Below are 19300 nucleotides of genomic sequence, written 5' to 3'. Positions count from 1 at the left end.
CGGTTGAAAACTTGCTTAGGATGTGTTTTGTTATGTAGTTCACTTGTAATTAGGATTAGGATTAAGAGATAATCCTATATCCTGGTTAGGGGCCAACTAGGCCCAAAGGCAGATTTGGTTTGGGCTAAAATTAAGCCAAACAAGTGAACCAGAGAGCTGGGCGGTGGCACCGCCCAGCACCCGAGAGCTAGGCGATGACACCTCCTGGGCTGGGCGGTTGCACCGTCCAGCACCCGAGTGCTGGGCGGTGGCACCGCTTGGCTGGGCGGTGGCACCGCCAACATCGGGCCATCGCCCAACATCGGGAACCCAAAGAGAATTCAAATTTTGGAGCCCAAATTTAAATCCTCTTGAGGCCTATAAATACCTCAAATTTGGCTCTTTATAGTGTTTTGGAAATTCCAATGAAAATATTATAAACATTTCATAAAGATACCTTAACAAAATATTTTTATCATTTGATGAAGGTTTAAAGGTAAGATTGTCTTCAAATCTTACCTTTAAACCTTTTTAGCGATTCAAAATAGGTCAAAATTTTAATAAAATGTTATATATAGTGTTTTTACGGTCGTTTTATAGTGTTTTACGGATGCAAATGAAAACACTTTATAAAAACACCTTAATAAAATATTTTTAGATTGTTTTTCGAATCCATGATGGTGAAAGGAGTTAATAAATCTAAGATGGTTTATGATTTGATATTATTGTTTCATCTTTAAACTTGTTTAGCGATTCATAATAGGTCAAAGCTTTTAAAAAAATTAGTGAATATAGGAATGAATATTTTTAGAATCCTTCAACTTTTCACATTATTATCATCGGCATTTTCAGTGTAAACGCTCTCTTTGTGGGTTTCTCCCAATTAGTCACCCCTCGGGAAAATACTTTATAAAAATATTGTAAAGAAATATTTTTATCTGTGTTTCCGAATTCACAATGCAAATGATTTCATAGCACAATTATGTATATGAAATGTAATGTAAGAAATATAAAAAAAATATTGAAATGTTACATATATATTGTTTTTATGTTCTTTTCATAGTGTTTTAGAAATATGAGTCAAAACATTGTAAATATTTCATAAAAATATCTTAACAAAATATTTTTAGATTATTTTTTGAATCCATGATCATTTAGCAAATATAATTAATAAGTCCGAGGTGATTTATTATGTAATGTCACTGTTTCATCTTTAAACTTTTTTAGTGATTCAAATTTGGTTAAAGTTTCAAAAACCTTAGTGAAAGTAGGAACAAATATTTTGATAATCATTCAACTTTTCACATTGTTGCTCGTAGTGTCATAAATATAAGAATTACTAAAATATTGCATATACAATGTTTTGATGTTCTCTTTATAGCGTTTTGGAAATTCGAATGAAAATATTATAAACATTTCATAAAGATACCTTAACAAAATATTTTTAGATTGTTTTCAAATCTATGATCATTTGATGAAGGTAGTTGACAAATGTGAGATGATTTGTGATGTGATGTTGCTATCTTACCTTTAAACCTTTTTAGCAATTCAAAATAGGTCAAAGTTCTAATAAAAATTCTAATTCAAATTATATTCTCAAGTAATTTAATAAATTAAATTTTTTATTTTCTCTCTCTCTCTCTCTCTCTCTCTCTCTCTCTATATATATATATATATATATGATGTTCTTTCGGATGATATATTCTTTATTGTTAGTAATATTGATAATCAAAGGAGAAGTGTCCACACTAGTCTGTGGTCAACGTATAGAGATAATAGAAATATCACTCATATTAGGAATAAAAACAACCAAATTTAAAGTTAGTCATTTAGATTTAATTTAAATGACTCATATTGATAATGATAATATTATTGAAATTAAATTGGTCGAGCAACATATAACATATAAAGTTGAAGAAGACATTAACTGGAATATATATAAATAATGATGGTGATCTTGTTGATAAAGATGTTTATATAAAGGATGATTAAACACAATGATGATATTGGAGAGTTAAGCATGATGAAGATCAAGATCGTCAGTGTTAGCCAGTTGGGATATAGAGATGATAATTTCGTATTAAATACTTTGGTGATGTTTGTGGAAAATGAGAATATTGTACCCAAAGATTTATTTCTTGGATAGGTAAACAAAAGATCATTTTCAAAAATATTATTTCTGTTGTTATGTCAAAATATTATGATTTGGGATTAATATTTTGTGGTTTGGTTGTTTTGTGATGGAGAGGAGTTCAAATAAGTTGTCAAAGAGTATGTAATACAAAGAAACTTTGATAAAAAGCATGTTCTAATTAAGATTACAACAAGTAAGAAGATTAAGATTGGATGTGATTGTGGATAGATGATATGTGTTCGTGGAGTTGAAAGAAAGCTATTGAATTACAAAGCTTTTAAATGAACACTAATGCAATACACGCAGAATGAATAAAGACTATTATGAGTGTTCTAACTAGTTCATAGCTGATCAAATTAAAGATCAGGTATTAGTAAATCAGGATTATACACCAAAGATGATTATTATTGATATATAAAAAAAAGATTTGGTGTTATCGTATCTTATAAAAAGTTTTATCTACACATGAGATAGCAATGAATAAAGTCCATGGAGATTTTGCTAAGTCATATATAGACTTAATCCCATTTTAAAGAAAACTTAAGCTTCACAACTATGATACAATATAGTTCAGTTGTCGACAACATCTAAACAAAGGTTTCAACAAGTTTTTTTGGGCATTTGGAGGTTGTATTAAGAATTTTAGGATTAATATAAGTCCTGTGTTTGGAACAGATGCAGCTCACTTAATTGGTGATTTATTAATGGCTACAAGGGTGGGTGGTGCAAATAATCTATTCTCACTTGCATTTGTCATGATTGAGATTGAAAATAGTGGTTTCTATTAAAATTATGAAGTTATATCATGATAGTTTAATTATTGTATATCATTAATGATTAAAACTCAAGTATTCTTTATAGCTATTAAGGAGATCTTCCCATAAGTTCATCATGAATATTGTATGTATGCTACATATCTTGTTAGTGATGTTCGAGATCATGAAACGATAAAATTATTTTAGACTATAGCTAAAGCTGCAAACATATATAAATTTAATGAATATATACAAAGGAAAGGATGAGAGAACATCACACTAATAATTATCACTAGATTTGCCAATACTTATTTCTCAAGATGTTGATATTCAATGTTAACCACCAATGGATTCAAAAGCATGAATTCCTTGCTTAAGATTTGTTCCTAGTTTACCGATATATTTTTTAATAGAGACGATAAGAATAAAACTCATAGAATGGTTCTATACTCGATAGTGAAACAATCGAGGGAGTTGTTTTGAGGAGCAAATAAAAGAAATCAAAGGAAAAGATTAGGTTCTTTGGATTTTTACCTCGTACTAATTGTGAATTTCAAATATAGTCATTCTTGAACATGGTTATATAGTCAACATTAATAATAGAACGTATATATGCAGATGATTTCAGCTATTTAGTTACTCATGCTCTAATATATGTGGCCATTGGTTATATAATTTTGAATCTATATATTTGTTTTGTGAAAGTTATTTTTGATAGAAACATTAAAAAAAACATATTTCCAATATAAAACAAGCAATATTAGACTCGACGACGAATGATTGAATTAGTCCATAATAGGAACTCCATGTGAAGATGACGATGATGATCGAACCGAAAGGCGATGATTGAATCAGTCCATAATACAAAAAAAAAAAAAAAAAAGATGTTAAAGATGTAGACAGACAGTTAGGCCAAAACCATTGTTTGTGTAGATTGTCACAATTCTTGTTGTAATTTTGTAGTTGCCAATTCATTAAATAGTGGTGTTTTTCGGGTTGTATCGTAGTATTTTAATATAGTTGATATTTAACAAAATACTATAAACTTTACTGTATTACAAATATTAAAACACCATAAAATCTTCTTACTATGTAAAATAGACATCTAATAAAATATTGTATCACATTACTAAAACACTGTAAAACTTTATTATGTAAAATAAAGTTAATAAACAATTACAAAATATAGCAAAATCTTACTATTTGAAATAAACATTTAAAAAAACATTGTATCACATTACTAAAACTTATTGTGTAAAAACTTACAATATAGAATAGATATTTTTTTTAAAAAAAATACTGTATCACATTTCTAAAACATTATAAAACCATACTATGTTCTACAGGTATATAAGAAAAACACTATCAAATATACAAAAACACTGTAAAACCTTATTGTTTAAAACAGACAATGACAAAAACACTATAAGCACTACATCACATAAACATCTTCCCTGACATCCACATCACAAATAATTCAACAACATCAGTATTTCTTTGGATAATATTGACTTTGTTTTCTAACGCTAATAGTTTGGATCATCGATGAGAGAAACAGCTCATCATAAAAAAATAATTACGTAATGTCCAATCATAATCATTACTGTCGTAACAAAAACACCATAATTATTGCGGATGAACTTCATAACAAAAACATCATAATCATTACTGTCAAACAGTAATAAACATATATATATATATACATATAAATATATATATATATACATACATATAAATATATATACGTATACATACATATATATATATACATATATACATATATATATATACATATATGTATATATATATATAATTTTAGTTCCGACAAAATATTATTGGCATATGTCACATTGCTTTATTTTATGCCGAAGCATTTTGTATATATATATATATATATATATATATATATATATATATATATATATATATATATATATATACACATGGGTACTTGTATGTAGAACATATCTTGAGAAAAAAAAAAAAAGAATATACTTGTATAATGCACTATTATAAAACCTTGAGAATATATATATATATATATATATATATATATATATATATATATATATATATATATATATATATATATATATATATATAAAACTAGAGAAATGGTTGATAGCAATACACTATCCCCTTATAGTTTTTCCTGCTATTGTATGGCCCGGAAAAATCCTTATCTTAATATCTTACTTACATTCTTGTACACATAAAAAAAGAAAATATTTAAAAATGGATATTATTCATTTTAAGTTTCTTATAGAGTTAGTTATGCTCTTAGTATTCCTTTACAAATGGATATTATTCGTTAAAAGAATGAGGCAAGAGTAAAAATTTCTTACTAGACAAATGCATTAAAAGTATTAAATTATTATACTTGCTAGCTAATATTCTATTTGGGATTTGTACATACAAACATCGAAATAGTTGCAATTACAAATAGTAATTGTAGGTAAAATATGTTTCATAAAATAAATAAATAAATAAAGAAAAATATGTTCGTTCTTATTTTCCGCAGATCCTGACGTGCATCACGAAGGCCCCAAACGAATCACCGTTGGAATCTCAAAGCATATGACATACCCAAGTGAAACGTAAACCAAAACGATTACCCCGAAAGCGGAAGGCCTTTTCATCGACGGCGTTCGGTTCGGGCGAAAAGCCTGCCGAACCCGTTGGTTTCACTCGCTGACGTGCCTCCACTACCGCTTACCCCTACCCACTTCCGGTGTCCACTATTTGCCCTCCTATAATCCGCTGGACCCCAACTCCTATCCCCATGCATCGCTCATCACAGGTACCTGCAAACCAGTCCCGTGAGCTCATCAACTAAAAGCGGAGCCCTCCGTTGCCCCGCTCCGCATCGTGATCCGTCACGCCTCTCTCTCTCTCTTTCTCTCTCTCTCTCTCGAGACTATCCGACGCTCACTGGTATCTTCCTCGTCTATCCTTCCGCTGCTCATTCCTCCCACCCGGTCTTCCAGGTCCGATCGATTTGATACCCGCAACCTTATCTTTGGTAAACCCTGGTAGAGGGGTATTGTGCGATGGCCTTCGCACTGGCGGGGATTCGCTTCCCCACCGCGCGGACCGCGCGGCCGTCGTCGCGATCCGGTCTCGAAGGCAAGCGGAGGACCGGCGCCAGCTTCTCTCTTCTTTCGAGGAAGAAGCGGTTCGCTGGTACGTGCTTTTGTTCGACTCTTTATGTTGTTGTTCTTTGTTGTGTGTGTATATCTTCTTATAATCACACCATCTTTTGTTTTTCACTCCTTTGAATCGACGTGTGAGTGCTCTGCTTCTTGGTGTATATTACCGTCCTTTTAGTGCACTCCCGTTAGTTTTATCACTTTTTTTTTCTTCTTCTTTAATTCCTCTAACAGCGTTTAGAATGTGGCATGATCTTAGATTTAGAAAGTAGATGCATGTAGGGTTTGATTTTCTTATCGCTTCATGGCAAGAATGAGGCGGTTCATTTATAGGATGAGGAATTCTGTAGGTGGTGAGGGTACAAGGACCCTGGGCATAACAAGTAAGCTACATGTTGGATTCCTAGACCTGCGATTGGGAAGTTCTGGGGAGTGAGATGTGCCAGGTGTCATGGTCGTTTCTTTGGCAATGAGATGGGGTTGCAGCGTTTTCGTCGCTTGTGCTCATTCATACAGAGCTTTATCGTGATCTTGTGGTAACCGGGGTTTCTGGCAGCTTGAGATTTGACTTATCACATAATTGGTTTGCCCCTTGTATGTGAGATTATCTGACGCTAGGGAACTCGTTTTTAGCATGATAGCAACCGGTTTTACTGAACAAAGTCACATTTATGTTCTCTTGCAAAAAAGAAAAGATGGCATGCTCTGTGTTTTTTTTTTTGGATTGACCAAGATTTTGTTGGTTTATTCTAATAAACGGTAGCAAGTTAAAGCTTTTTGATTGTAATCTTGCAGAAAGTATAGTGCAGTTTACTTCTCATGGATAATCACTGAGGATGTTTCATTGTGGTCATTGGGAGAGGTATCGACTAAGTAGGAAGTAGTACCTTTGTTTCTTAACATCTTTGTCAGAGGTTCAATATTTAGAGATGGCAGATAACGTGTCTTCTAGATAGCCTATAAGCTATGAGGAAGCATTCCATATTTTTTGGCACAAAAATTTGGATTTCTCCTTGCTAGAAGCAAGAGTATTTCGGGTGAGGGTAAACTTTAACCTTTACTAACATTGCAATTTTGATTATTTTGGACTGGAATATACTTGAGGGCACAAGTGTATATGGTTGTAACCATTCTAATGATTATAAAAAAAAGAAGGAAAGATTCATAATAAAGTCAAATTACAGAAAGATTTATGAATGAAGCAAAGGTTGGTGGAAGACTGTGTATAAATATCTGTATGGTTTGTAACTAGTTCTTGGACTGTGTTCTTTAAAGGTGAAAATATTAAGCAAGACCAATGATGTTAAAATTGAAGGCTTCAAGTAGTATGTAGTATAGAAGTTTAAATCCATATCAAAAGCTCCTTTTTGGGATTGCCAATTCTGGCCTTAAGCTTATATAGGAAAAGGAGTAGGTTGACTGTATTGTTTGCAAGAAAAAAGCACCCTTCTTCTTCTGTCCAATATTAAAGGACGGGATTGCTTAGACTTCAGCAGCTCTTCTGGCCCTTAATCACAGTCAACACAGATGATAATAAAAAATTAGATAAAACCAAATGCAAGAATGATTTTGTCTGAGTGAATATGTGATTTGTCCTATGGGGTTGACCCCTAATACAACAAAGTCTTGGAGAGCCTTTATTTGTTGGAACTAGTTGTATGAATTTGTTTTGAGTTATTGATTGTATATTGTTCTTGTTGTGACTCATGGAACTGAAGATGCTGAAAGAGGGCCTTTTCAATTTCATAAAGCATAGTAAATGCTGGATGGCTTCTTTATTGCACACTTCAATGAAATTGTAATTTTGTGAGAGCTGCAGATAAGGTTGCAACTATGCTCTTATAAAAGGTATAGTGATCTATCCATTTGACTGACTCTGCTTATTTTTGCACATTCTTACATAGCATGTCAGCTAATTTCTTATTGTTTCATCTACCTTATCTGGAGAAAATTAATTATTGAATAATTGAGTTTTCTCATCTGTTGGAAGTCATTCTGTTCTTTTAATGTTTTGGTCTTCATCTCTTGAAATGGTTACTTCTGTCTCTTTAAAACTTATCATTGTATTCCTAGGGATAATACTCACAGGGAGTTCTTGTGATACTGACCCTACATCTACAACTGTTGCTGCATCTGATGGAGTGCTAGTTCCCGGTGCCGAAAGTGATGATTTGTCATCCTCTACTGACATGATTTCAGACACAGAAGCTGCATCGAGTAATCTGCAGGTGATCTTATACATATGCTTTCTGCAGCTGGTCTTGCTATTATGTTCAGCTACCCACCACAATTACCAACCATGCTGAGAACAAGAATCTTATGTTTCGCATAGTATCTTCGGTTAGGCTCTTGAAAATTTTGTATGACCTTTTTAATATATTTTTCACCATATTTTGGTTTCTCATTTAGTTGTAGTGTGAATACTTCATTAGCAATACAGGTTTAAGTTGAATTTTAACATACCTTTTTATTTTTTTTCTCAGTCTAAGCAGGTTGTGCACAAACTTATATCTATAATTAATAATCAGATCTGAGTGATTCTTTAGGTATCACGAGAAACAACTGGTCTAATGATGGAGGAGTCAGAAGCTGGGCAGACATCAATCTCTTCTGAATTCATTGGTGAGGAAAGTATGGACGAAGATGTCAAGGATGCAGTTTCTTCTCAAACCACAAAAAGAATCGTGGACGTTCAGGAGAAACCAAGATTTGTTCCTCCACCTGGTACTGGACAAAGAATTTATGAAATTGATCCATCTTTAAATGGTTATAGAGGACATCTTGATTATCGGTAGGCTTCCATTTGTCACTTCTTTTTCTTTTTAACTGAGAGTCTTTCTTGATGATAGAAAAATCTTTTTTTCGCATATGATCTGATGATAAGGCACCTACATTGAGATATGCAGCAAAAATATTCACCTTCTTTATTTGCTTCTTAGTTAGGCCTGTTACTAGTGGCCACCTTTTATTACTCACTTGGATTGCTAATCAAAAAATTTCCCTTTTCATTATTAGCTCTCCTTTTGATTTTTTTTTTTTGGCAAAACAAAAAGAAAATCTATTAAGACTTCAATGTATTGGCAGAATGACCTGTTTAGGTCATTCTACAAAAGGATTACAAGATCTGGTAGGTAGGGATCTGCCCATTTAGAACTGGATTTTCCAGATCTAGCATTTGATGCAGCCCAATTGGCTGCTTGGTTACACTCTCGATAACAATGAAGAACAGTGTAGGAATCTAGCATTGACTGTAGTCCTTTGATGTTGCTGATAGTGCTGTACATATTCCATGGTGGATTTAAACCTTTGGTGAGTATATCATGTAGCAGCATTGAGTCAGTTTCAACTTGAATGGTTGAGAATCCACCCGCAATGGTAGCTTGTAGTCCAGTTTGGGGTGCCAATGCTTCACATTGTGCAGGAATTTTACTGACAACATATTCCTGCCCAGCTAGTATGCCTGAACCATCATGATCCCAGAAAACATAGCCAAGTCCACCTTCCTGCAGCAAACATGAGCCATCACTATTTAATTTAACCCATCCCTGAGGCGGTTTTACCCATTTAACCCATAGATAGCTGCTCAATCTATTGCATTTCAACTGGGTTGTGGATCTAGCATAATAGCTAGTGAAGGATAAAGCTTGGGACCAAGTCCAAGTAATAGAGGGGAGTTTTTCGTTAAACAAGGCAGAATTCTGTGCCTTCCAGATAAACCATAATTGGTTTGCTATGACAGCTTGGAAAAGTTTCCCAAAACCCAGGTCATTAACTTCAAGGAGCCAGTCACCTAAAGCCCAAGAGTCTTTTAATTGGAAGGAGTTAGGTAAATTGTCTCTCCAACAATCCCAAATTTTATTGAAAAAGGGCATTCTAAGAAGATATGGTCAATAGTTTCAGGTGAAATATTACAAAGGGAACAAAGCTGCTGTGATCTCAAATTAAATCTTTGAAGTCTATCAATTGTAGGTAATCTTTTATGTAGAAGTTTCCAACAAAAAAAAGTTGTTTTTTAGGTAGAACAGGAATTTTCCACAAGCTCTGCCAGTCGTACCAATTGGAGTTACAAGGGGCATAGATCTGCTGTCTAAGGCAAGTATATGCTCCCCTAGCAGTTGCCTTGCCTATTTGATTTGTCTTCCAAACCCATTTATCATCAGAAGAAGAATGAACAACTTTGATGGATTTAATGTGACAAATTAAACTATTACCAAACATATCCAATAGCAACTAGGAGTCCCAGCAACCAGATCAGATAAGAGGAGTACTTGATGCACCCTCAGGGATGGAAGAAGGATTTATGTATGTAGGTTTAGGATTCAAAGGCAAAGCAAAAAGCCATGGATCCTTAAGAATATTTGTTTGAAAGCCATTACCAATAATTTTGATAAAAGCCCATCGAAGATTGAAAAGAGCATTCATAAAGAGGCACTAGCTCCAGTTGACATCCTTAGATTCTATAGGAAACCAGGGACTAAATGATCCATATTTGGCATGAATAACAGTACACCAAAGATTATCATCTTTATTGAGATAACGTTGAATACAAGTAGCTGGAAGAATATGTTTAAAAGAGATAAATCTTGAACAGATAAACCACCCATATTCTTATCATTTGTGTCAGTGTTCTAATTAACTAGGTGAATTCCTTTGGCATTCAAATTCTTTTGTTAAAGGAAGATTTTAGTCAAAGTTTTAACTTTTCGAGGAGTTGACTTAGGTAACCAATTGATACTAAGAGTATGGATTGGGATGGAGTTGAGGACGGATTTAATAACCACCAGTTGACCAGCTTGGGGGAGATAATTACATTGCCAAGATGCAAGCTTTGATTTACACTTAAGGTGTAGATCCTCATGAGAACTAGAAGGTGGACGACGAGGAGAAAAATATGCACCAAGATATTTGAGAGGAAATTGATCTTCTTTGAAACCAAGTAAAGAATAGATATTAGCTCTAGTGTTTCTAGGAGTGGACTTAGCAAAATAAATTGCCGATTTGGATAAATTAACACGTTGATTAGTTAACGATTCATACTTGTCAAAGATAGATTTAATAGTTAAGCAGGATTTTTGGCTAACTCTGAAGTATAAAAGAATGTCATCAGCATACATGATATGGCTGACCTTACAAGAGGAATCAAATCTAAGTGGTGTAAGTTTATTAGATTCAACTGATTGGGATAATAATTGAGTAAGCATCTGAGCAATTAAGATATAGAGCTATGGAGACAAGGGATCTCCTTGTCTTTCCCCACGTCTACTAGTGAAAGAGTTGGACATATGTCCATTTATTAGACAGGTTAAAGAGGGGGAAGAGATACAAACATTAATCCAATAGATAAATTTGGAAGGAAAGTTCATAGATTTCAGAACCTTAAGAATGGAATCCCAAGATAAGTGATCAAAAGCCTTTTCTAAATCAAGTTTAACTAAAATTAGAAGAATTTTCTCCTTAGAAGAGAACATAATATGAGCAGCCTCTTGTGCAATTAAAATGTTATTGTAAATACTTCGATCTGGGAGGAAAGCAGATTTAATTATAACTGATAAGGTTAGATAAAAGAGGCTTTAAGCGATTAGAGATAACCTTGGAAAGAATTCATAATTGATATTAGATAATGCAATCGGCTTGTAATGAGTAACATCAGTTGGATTCTTAATTTTTGGGATAAATGTGAGAAATGTTTTGGTCCAATTGATAGGAACATGTGAATACTGATGAAACCAATTAAAAACATTGAGGGAAGGAGCTAAAGTAGCCTAGTAAGCCCTATAGAATTCACATGTAAAACTATCAGGCCCTGGACTTTTGCCAAGACCTAAAGAATGGACAGCAGAGGGTATCTCTTCGAGGGAGAATGGTTTAATTAAAGATGAACTTTCAACAGAAGATAAACTGGGAAGACTGGGCATAGAAATATTAGGTTGAATAAAATGAGAGGTGCTCTAGAGTGTGGTATGATAATTACCAAAAATAGACAATATTACTTGTATCATGAATTAAGCCTATAGAAGGGTCCATAATATCTCTAACCATGGTTCGCATTACTGGTCCATACCGGTGTATCGACTAGCTGTTGGTACAGTATGTACCGAGCATACCGACACATCGTACACTAGGGGTGTATTGATATACCATTTATATCGGTCCTCTGTCGAACTGGTACATATCGCCCGTACCGAGTGGTACGTTTTGGTATGTCAAACCTTGCCTCTAATAAAGTTTTTGGCACGATGGTGACTTATTAAATTGTGAAAGTATGTGACATTCCTATCAGCAGCATTAACCCAAGAGCATTTTGCTTTAGCCCACCATTTAATGTTAATTTGTTTAATCAAAGCTAATTGGTAATTATGTTGGGAAGCAAGGTGTTGAATCTGAGATTCAGTAGGGATACTATCTTCAAGCTGGGATTCGAAAGCATAATGGAATCTTTTAGGAGATCCAATTATGTTCAAACTTACCAAGAGAGTACCTATTCCAGTGAGAGAAAACCCTTCTCATCTTACAAAGATTTTGATGAAAAGAATCAAAAAGAGAGTTTGAATTATGGATTGTATTCCAATTAGATTGGACAAGATTGTTAGTTTCTGGACATTCAGGCCAAAAAATTTTGAAAGTGGAAGAGTTTAGTACCAGAAGAATTCGGAAGCTGAATATGAACCTTAAGAGGTGCATAATCAGAACAAGTCTGAGGGAGATGGAAGACAGAAGATTGACCAAAGAATTGAAACCAAGAAGAGTTTCCAAACACCCTATCTAAACGCACAGAAATTCGAGCATGACCCTTATGATTATTACACTAAGTGTATTTGGGGCCAAAGAAACCTAAATCCATTAAATCATAGCTTTTCACAAAATCATGAAAACCTTGAACAGAAAGGTTAGTGTTAAAAGCACGTCCACCGGATTTATCAGAACTATGCAGAATTGAACTAAAATCCCTTCAGACACACCAAGGTATATCAGAGAAATTTAATGCAGAAAGATTCATCCATCAATCATTGCGTAAAAGAACAGAAGTACCAGTATAAAAATCAGTTAAAAGCCATGGGTTGCTATTTTGAAATTGAACTACAGCATGTATTAGCTGAGATTAGACAGATAGCACTTGGACATAAGCAACAGGGGCGAACCAAACAAGTAAGATTCCACCAGAAGCACCGGTAGCTGATTGAGAAATCCCCCGCCAGTCCTTCCCAAAGCTTCGGATTAGTCTTTGAGATTGTTCATCCATAGCATGAGTCTCCTGCAAAAGGATTGGTGCAGGCCTATATGTTCTTTGGGCATAAGTAAGGAAATCTTTGACAGATTTCCTTTTAATACCTCTACAATTCCAATAAATAATTATCATGGTAAAGAGGGTGAAGAAATAGAAAGCTGTCCATCAAATATAGGAATATCAATAGGACAACTAATTGCAGAGAGCAAAATATCTTCAGAAATAAAAAAGGATGATTTCAACTTCTTACCCTTAATGGCCCTAGTGATGGATTTAAAACTAGATATTGTATGAACTCTCATATTTTGAAGTTTTGTAACTGGGGTTTTACCTTGTTGATCAAGGAAATCACGGAGAAGATCTGAGTCAGCAATATCCTCCTCCACTTGTATGGGTTGAGTAGTAGAGTCATGCATAGATTTTAATCTCGATACAACATGAGCAACAAGCTCTTGAGCCTCAAGAGGACCATTTGGGTTAAGTTGCTGGGCGATTGAAGGGGTGGAAGATGAAATGGAATGGTCGGCTGTGTGAGAAGGGGGCATAGGGCTTTCAAGGTTCGTAAGTGTATCAAAACTGTTTGTTATTAAAGGCGACACAGGTGGCAACAACATCATAGAAGCTTAAGAGGTATTATGGATTGGATGCATAACTAGTATCGGATCCTCCATCATATTCATATCCACTGCATTTAAGGTGGTAGTGGATGTATGGTTTTGAGGCATCGCCTCAGGACCAAAAGGCACAATAGATGAAGGGACAAGGTTATGACAACTATCAGTAGCATTGGTAACTGGCAGTTTCCTGTTAATAGAGGACGTTCGAGAGGTGTTTGGTCTGACTGACGAGGGAACTGTTAGAAGCCATCATGACCTGTGTGGTTCCTTCATGTGAGAATCACATGTTGAACTCACAGGCGGTTGCTTTGACGGTTCTGCCACCATCGATGAGTTGACCATACCTTTTGCTAGAGTCTTCTTACGATAGGGACGATTTTGAACTTGAATCCATGGACCATAAAGAACTTCATCATTCCCTTAAGTACTTGTTGAATCTGGTTGAGGTCTCTGAACCATAGGGTTATGGTCTCCATCCAAGGATGTCAACGATACAGGGCAAACAGGTTGGAAAATTAAGAAGGAATAGTGTAAGCATCAGTGCGATGCCCTAAACAACCACAATGATAACACACGGAAGGAAGATTTTTGTAAGAAATAACCTAAAAGAAACAATCATTGGGTTCACCAATCCAGAAACCCTGGATTAAAGGTTTAGTGATATCAATTTCAATGTAAATACGTGTAAAACAACCATGTTCAAGACAGAGATCTAGGATCAATTTTAATGGGACGACATAGTAAAGAAGCAATCTGGTAGAGGGATTCCTCATTTTAGTACTCGATTGGAAGCCTAGATAAATGGATGAAAATAGGGGCAGTATTAATAGTGGTAGTTATAGGTTGGAAATTAGGGCACCGTGGAATCAGTTGCAAAATGTCACCACAGAAGTGCCAAGGTCCTTCAGTGAGGACACGAACGGAATCAGCCTCAAAGTTAAATATGAATAGGAAAAACCCAGACTCAAAATCCATAACAGTAGGGGGAACATCCAAGGACCATAGTTTAGCAAACCAACTGCATTGTAGGATTGATGAAAATTTACATGCTTTCATTAGTTCATCTTGATCAACAGACTTAGACTTAGAGAGATATATTGGGTTGGACATATGTGGAATCAGATAATTGGCACAAGTCCCTCAGAAAATAAAGAGAAGATAATTAGGGTATTCTGCAAAATAAGAACTGAAATGAATTGTGAGCATATTTATAAATGTAGGTGGGCATTTTAAATCATTTGAGCATGATGTCAGTTATGTCAAATGATGTATGACATTATCGACAGGTTATTCATTTTACTTTCAATCTTTTCCAGCCAATAGGTGGTTGATCTCTTTTTTGGCAGAATCATTTCACATGTCTTATTTTGGTTCATGTATCCATGTTTCTGTGAACTTCAGGAACTTAAGTTGACACCATAATTTGGTATAATATTTTCTAGATATGACCAGTACAAGAAAATGCGTGAGACGATTGATCAGTATGAAGGTGGTTTGGATGCATTTTCCCGTGGCTATGAAAATTTTGGTTTTCAGCGAAGGTAGGCTTTTGACTTTCTCATGTTTTTATTAAAGCTATGGTCCCTTGTTTCTTGCCTCTATTGTGCTATCAAGTTATCATAGTTCTAACTTCTCATAATAAATGTAGTTCTTGTTAGAAGCGTAAAATGAGAATATATTTTTTTCTTCCAACGGTGTTTGTGTTCACAAATTTTTGGTTTAGCACAAATTTTTGGTTTAGGCTATAGCATATGGTGTAATCTCCATTCATTTACAACAAAGAATCATGCCATGGTTGCTCACCTATTTTCTGTTCCTTTCTGTCACCGCCTTCTTGCTATTGGGCCGTAGTGGTGAACTTCTAGTTTATAAATATATTCATGCTAGATTTGTGATCGTATATGTGTAGATATTTTGGGTTCTTTCAGTTGGAAATAATTATTCAATATTTTCAGTTTAAAATCCATTTTTTCTTTATTTATGATGCTGGATTTTTTTCTGGATTTATGATGCGTCCCATATTTAACTTCTGGTTAGAGGTTTTACTTTTATTAGATCTAGATCACGTCAATTTTAGGTTCAGATTTTAATCTTCTTGAGTCAATTGTTCTTTTTAGGTTCAGGATCGAATCATTTGTGCTTGCATATGCCAATGTACTGGTTGGCAATGACCAAATAGAAAGACGGAGAGAAGGGGGAGAATGGAAGGGAAAGAAATAGCTGTGGGAGAAAAGATTAAAGAAAAAAAAAGAGCAAGACAACTGTAAAAAAATTGATACTATCAAAACTGGATGAAAAATTTGGTTTAGGAGGGTTACTAGGTTGTAACCCTGCTCTGGACCAGATTGGGTGAATCTGGAATAGTTAAAATTGCTTCCTCTGTATCCTGTTTTCTGGTCTGACTGGTAAATCAATGTTAGTATAGACCAGTCTGACTGATATTTTATTCCTTCGTTTGGAGATCATTTGTAACATGTTACTGTACTTGAGCACTGTTTATGCTACAGTTCCAGTGCCATGCTATAGTAACATCAGGATTCTTTTGTCAAAGTTTAAAGTTCTGGCCCATTAGTAGTTTCATTAAAAAAGAAAGAAAAAGTCTGCATGTTCCTTGGAACAATCCTGACAGACTTCAATTTATAAGACGTGGCTGATTTTGCCATATTTTTCCTTTTTCCTGTACCTTTCTTTCTTCAAGAATGCATCTATAAGTTGAATCCTGTGAGTCCTTTCTTTAAGAATCTTATTTCGAGAGTCAATGGAAAGATTCAGAATTGGATACTTGCTGATGAAAGCATGAGTTTTCTTTATGTCATTAATGGGTATTACTTTTCCCTCCTATCTATTGATTTCATCCTACTTCTGACGTATTTCTTCCATTTGTGGGCTATTTCGACAATCTTTTTTCCCTTATTTTATTAGTTTGTCATCTTCTATCTTAAAACCTAAAAAAATCATTGAATATGATCATTACATATTGAGATGATACAACCAAAGTATGCAGTTTCGAATAATACCGCCCGGTACGGGCGGTACGTACCAGTCCGTCAGTTGGACCGTCCGTTACCGGATGGTATATATATATATATATATATATATATATACATACATACATACATACATACATACATACATATATACATATATACATATATATATACATATATATATAAGGCGACCTCGGGGATGTCATCTCGACGATGTCGCTCGGAGAAGAGAGAAAAAAAAAAAAAAAAAAAAAAATATATATATATATATATATATATATATATATATATATATATATATATAAGGCGACCTCGGGGATGTCACCCCAATGATGTCGCTCGGAGAAGAAGAAAAAAAAAAAAAAAAAAAAAAAAAAAAAAAAAAAAATATATATATATATATATATATATATATATATATATATATATATATATATATATATTTGTCGACGTCACCGAAAAAGGCGATGCAACGTTGCCTTTTATAAATATATTTTATATATAAAAAATCTTTTATATATATATAAAATATTTTTTTTAAAAAATTATATATAAAAATGAGGTGATGTCGCCTTGGCAACGTCGCCCCGCCTGGGGAGAAGAGATAGGCGACATCATTGAATTATATATATATATATATATATATATATATATCGTTCTGTATACCGTACCGTACCGAGCAAATATCGAAACGCTCGTACGGTACGATTTTTCAAACCTTGGATACAACACAGTATGCCATTTTAATGAAACCCACTAGAATTATTTTTGGTCCCTAGCCTGAGTATGAGGCATGAGGACCTCAACTCGTATTGATTTAATTCACTATTTTACTCATATATCTATGTTTTGTAACTCATAAAGAAGAGAATAGAAAATGAAGGGAAATTTTGATGGGATGGGATGGATGTTATGGAAAATGATGCTTGTTACTATCTAGTATCTATGTGGTTACTTTATATATATATTTATATGCATGTATATATACATATATATACATGTATGTAATATACATGTATGTATACATATATACATATATATGTATATATACATGTATATATACATGTAAATATTATGTATACATACACATATATATACATATATATATGTCTTAGAAATCTAATAAATAATATAGGCTCTTGCTATACTTGCTTAAACTTTGAGGTTCTGAGATCCATTTCTGTCTCCACATGTTTAGAGATAGTTCAGAACTTCAGATCATGCATCATTTTGTACTATTTTATTGTTGTGCTCATTTTGGTTGATGTTTAATGAGAAATAAGCTCACATGCGAAAAGTTGACTTAACAGGAAATAACTCTACAGAAAAAAGAACAAAATGGATAAAATGTACTTTACAATCACAAACGCACATAATATATTTCATTGTGTTTCGTATACTTCACATTGTGATTCATACACTTTTCATTGTACTTTACAATCACAAATGCACACAATAATGTATGGCTTTGCAACTTTTCTCTCTGTTCTGGAAGATCATAAAATCCCTAATAGGAAAGTTTAGGAGTTATTGAGAACTTTGTACAGTTGCTTGTATATGTCCCTTGTCTCCTTATCTTACAACATAAGTGTATCACTTATTATCCCAGGGTATTCTCATTGTGATTCATATACTAATTACTATTGTCCAATGTCGAGTATAGTGATTTTTGTTATGAAGTTTTAATTTTATTATACTCTGTTCTTTTACCAAATAGAAAATGTTAATGTTTTGTAATAGTTTGATGCTATAAAATGCAAGGTTCGCAATACCGTACCGTACCGGAGTTTCGATCTGGACTCGGTACTGGTATGGTACGGTATACCGCTCGGTACACCCAGATGTACCGAGCGGTATATTCAGGCGTGCCGAGCACTGTAGCAGTGCTACAGTGTTACAGTACTGCTACAGTGTCGGAACGGTAACATATGGTCCGCGTACCGAAAGTCTATCGGACCGGTACATACCGCAAGTCTGTCGGACCGGTACGTACCGCCCATACCGGGCGGTACGGACCGGTACTGTAAACCATGATAAAATGATGGTACCACACTATCACTTACTGCAAATTTTAATGTTCTTTTTCTCAACTAGAAAAATTTAACGTTTGTAATAGTTAATATTTGCAAATTAGTTACTGTCTCAACTTATTTGTTGCTGTTTGATGTTGCACTCAATATTTTCTTTCTTGCACTCATTTCTGTTAAATCACTCAGTTCTTCATTTTTGCTCAATTTCTAGTGCCAATGGCATCACTTATCGGGAGTGGGCACCTGGAGCAAAGGTTGGTAAATGTTTAAAAGTATCTATCTTCTAGTTTTATGCCTTGCTACCTTGCCGCCCTGATATAATCATGAATTGACAACTTGCTTTCTTGGGTTTGTTAGTTAAACTCTTTGATGCTTGGTGTATATGTTTATTCCTAACACTGGATGCTTGTGAAGATTTTTCATG

At 34.2% G+C, this 19300-nt stretch overlaps 1 protein-coding gene across 1 annotated transcript in view; it reads left to right on the top strand.

The window, feature by feature from the left end:
- The first annotated feature begins 5666 nt into the window (after window positions 1–5666).
- LOC135615335 (1,4-alpha-glucan-branching enzyme 2-2, chloroplastic/amyloplastic-like) overlaps window positions 5667–19300 on the top strand; it is a 43382-nt gene continuing 29748 nt past the window's right edge. The window contains exons 1-5 of the mRNA XM_065113651.1: window positions 5667–6051; window positions 8091–8245; window positions 8564–8808; window positions 15302–15400; window positions 19088–19130. Of these exons, the coding sequence (XP_064969723.1) occupies window positions 5919–6051; window positions 8091–8245; window positions 8564–8808; window positions 15302–15400; window positions 19088–19130 (675 nt within the window). The 5' untranslated portion in view covers window positions 5667–5918. The remainder of the gene's footprint in view (window positions 6052–8090; window positions 8246–8563; window positions 8809–15301; window positions 15401–19087; window positions 19131–19300) is intronic.

This window comes from Musa acuminata, chromosome BXJ2-6 (genome assembly GCF_036884655.1).
Source record: "Musa acuminata AAA Group cultivar baxijiao chromosome BXJ2-6, Cavendish_Baxijiao_AAA, whole genome shotgun sequence".
In the NCBI taxonomy this organism is placed as follows: Eukaryota; Viridiplantae; Streptophyta; class Magnoliopsida; order Zingiberales; family Musaceae; genus Musa; species Musa acuminata.
Note: the sequence above shows the minus strand (reverse complement) of the source record. Positions and strands in the feature narration are given on the sequence as shown.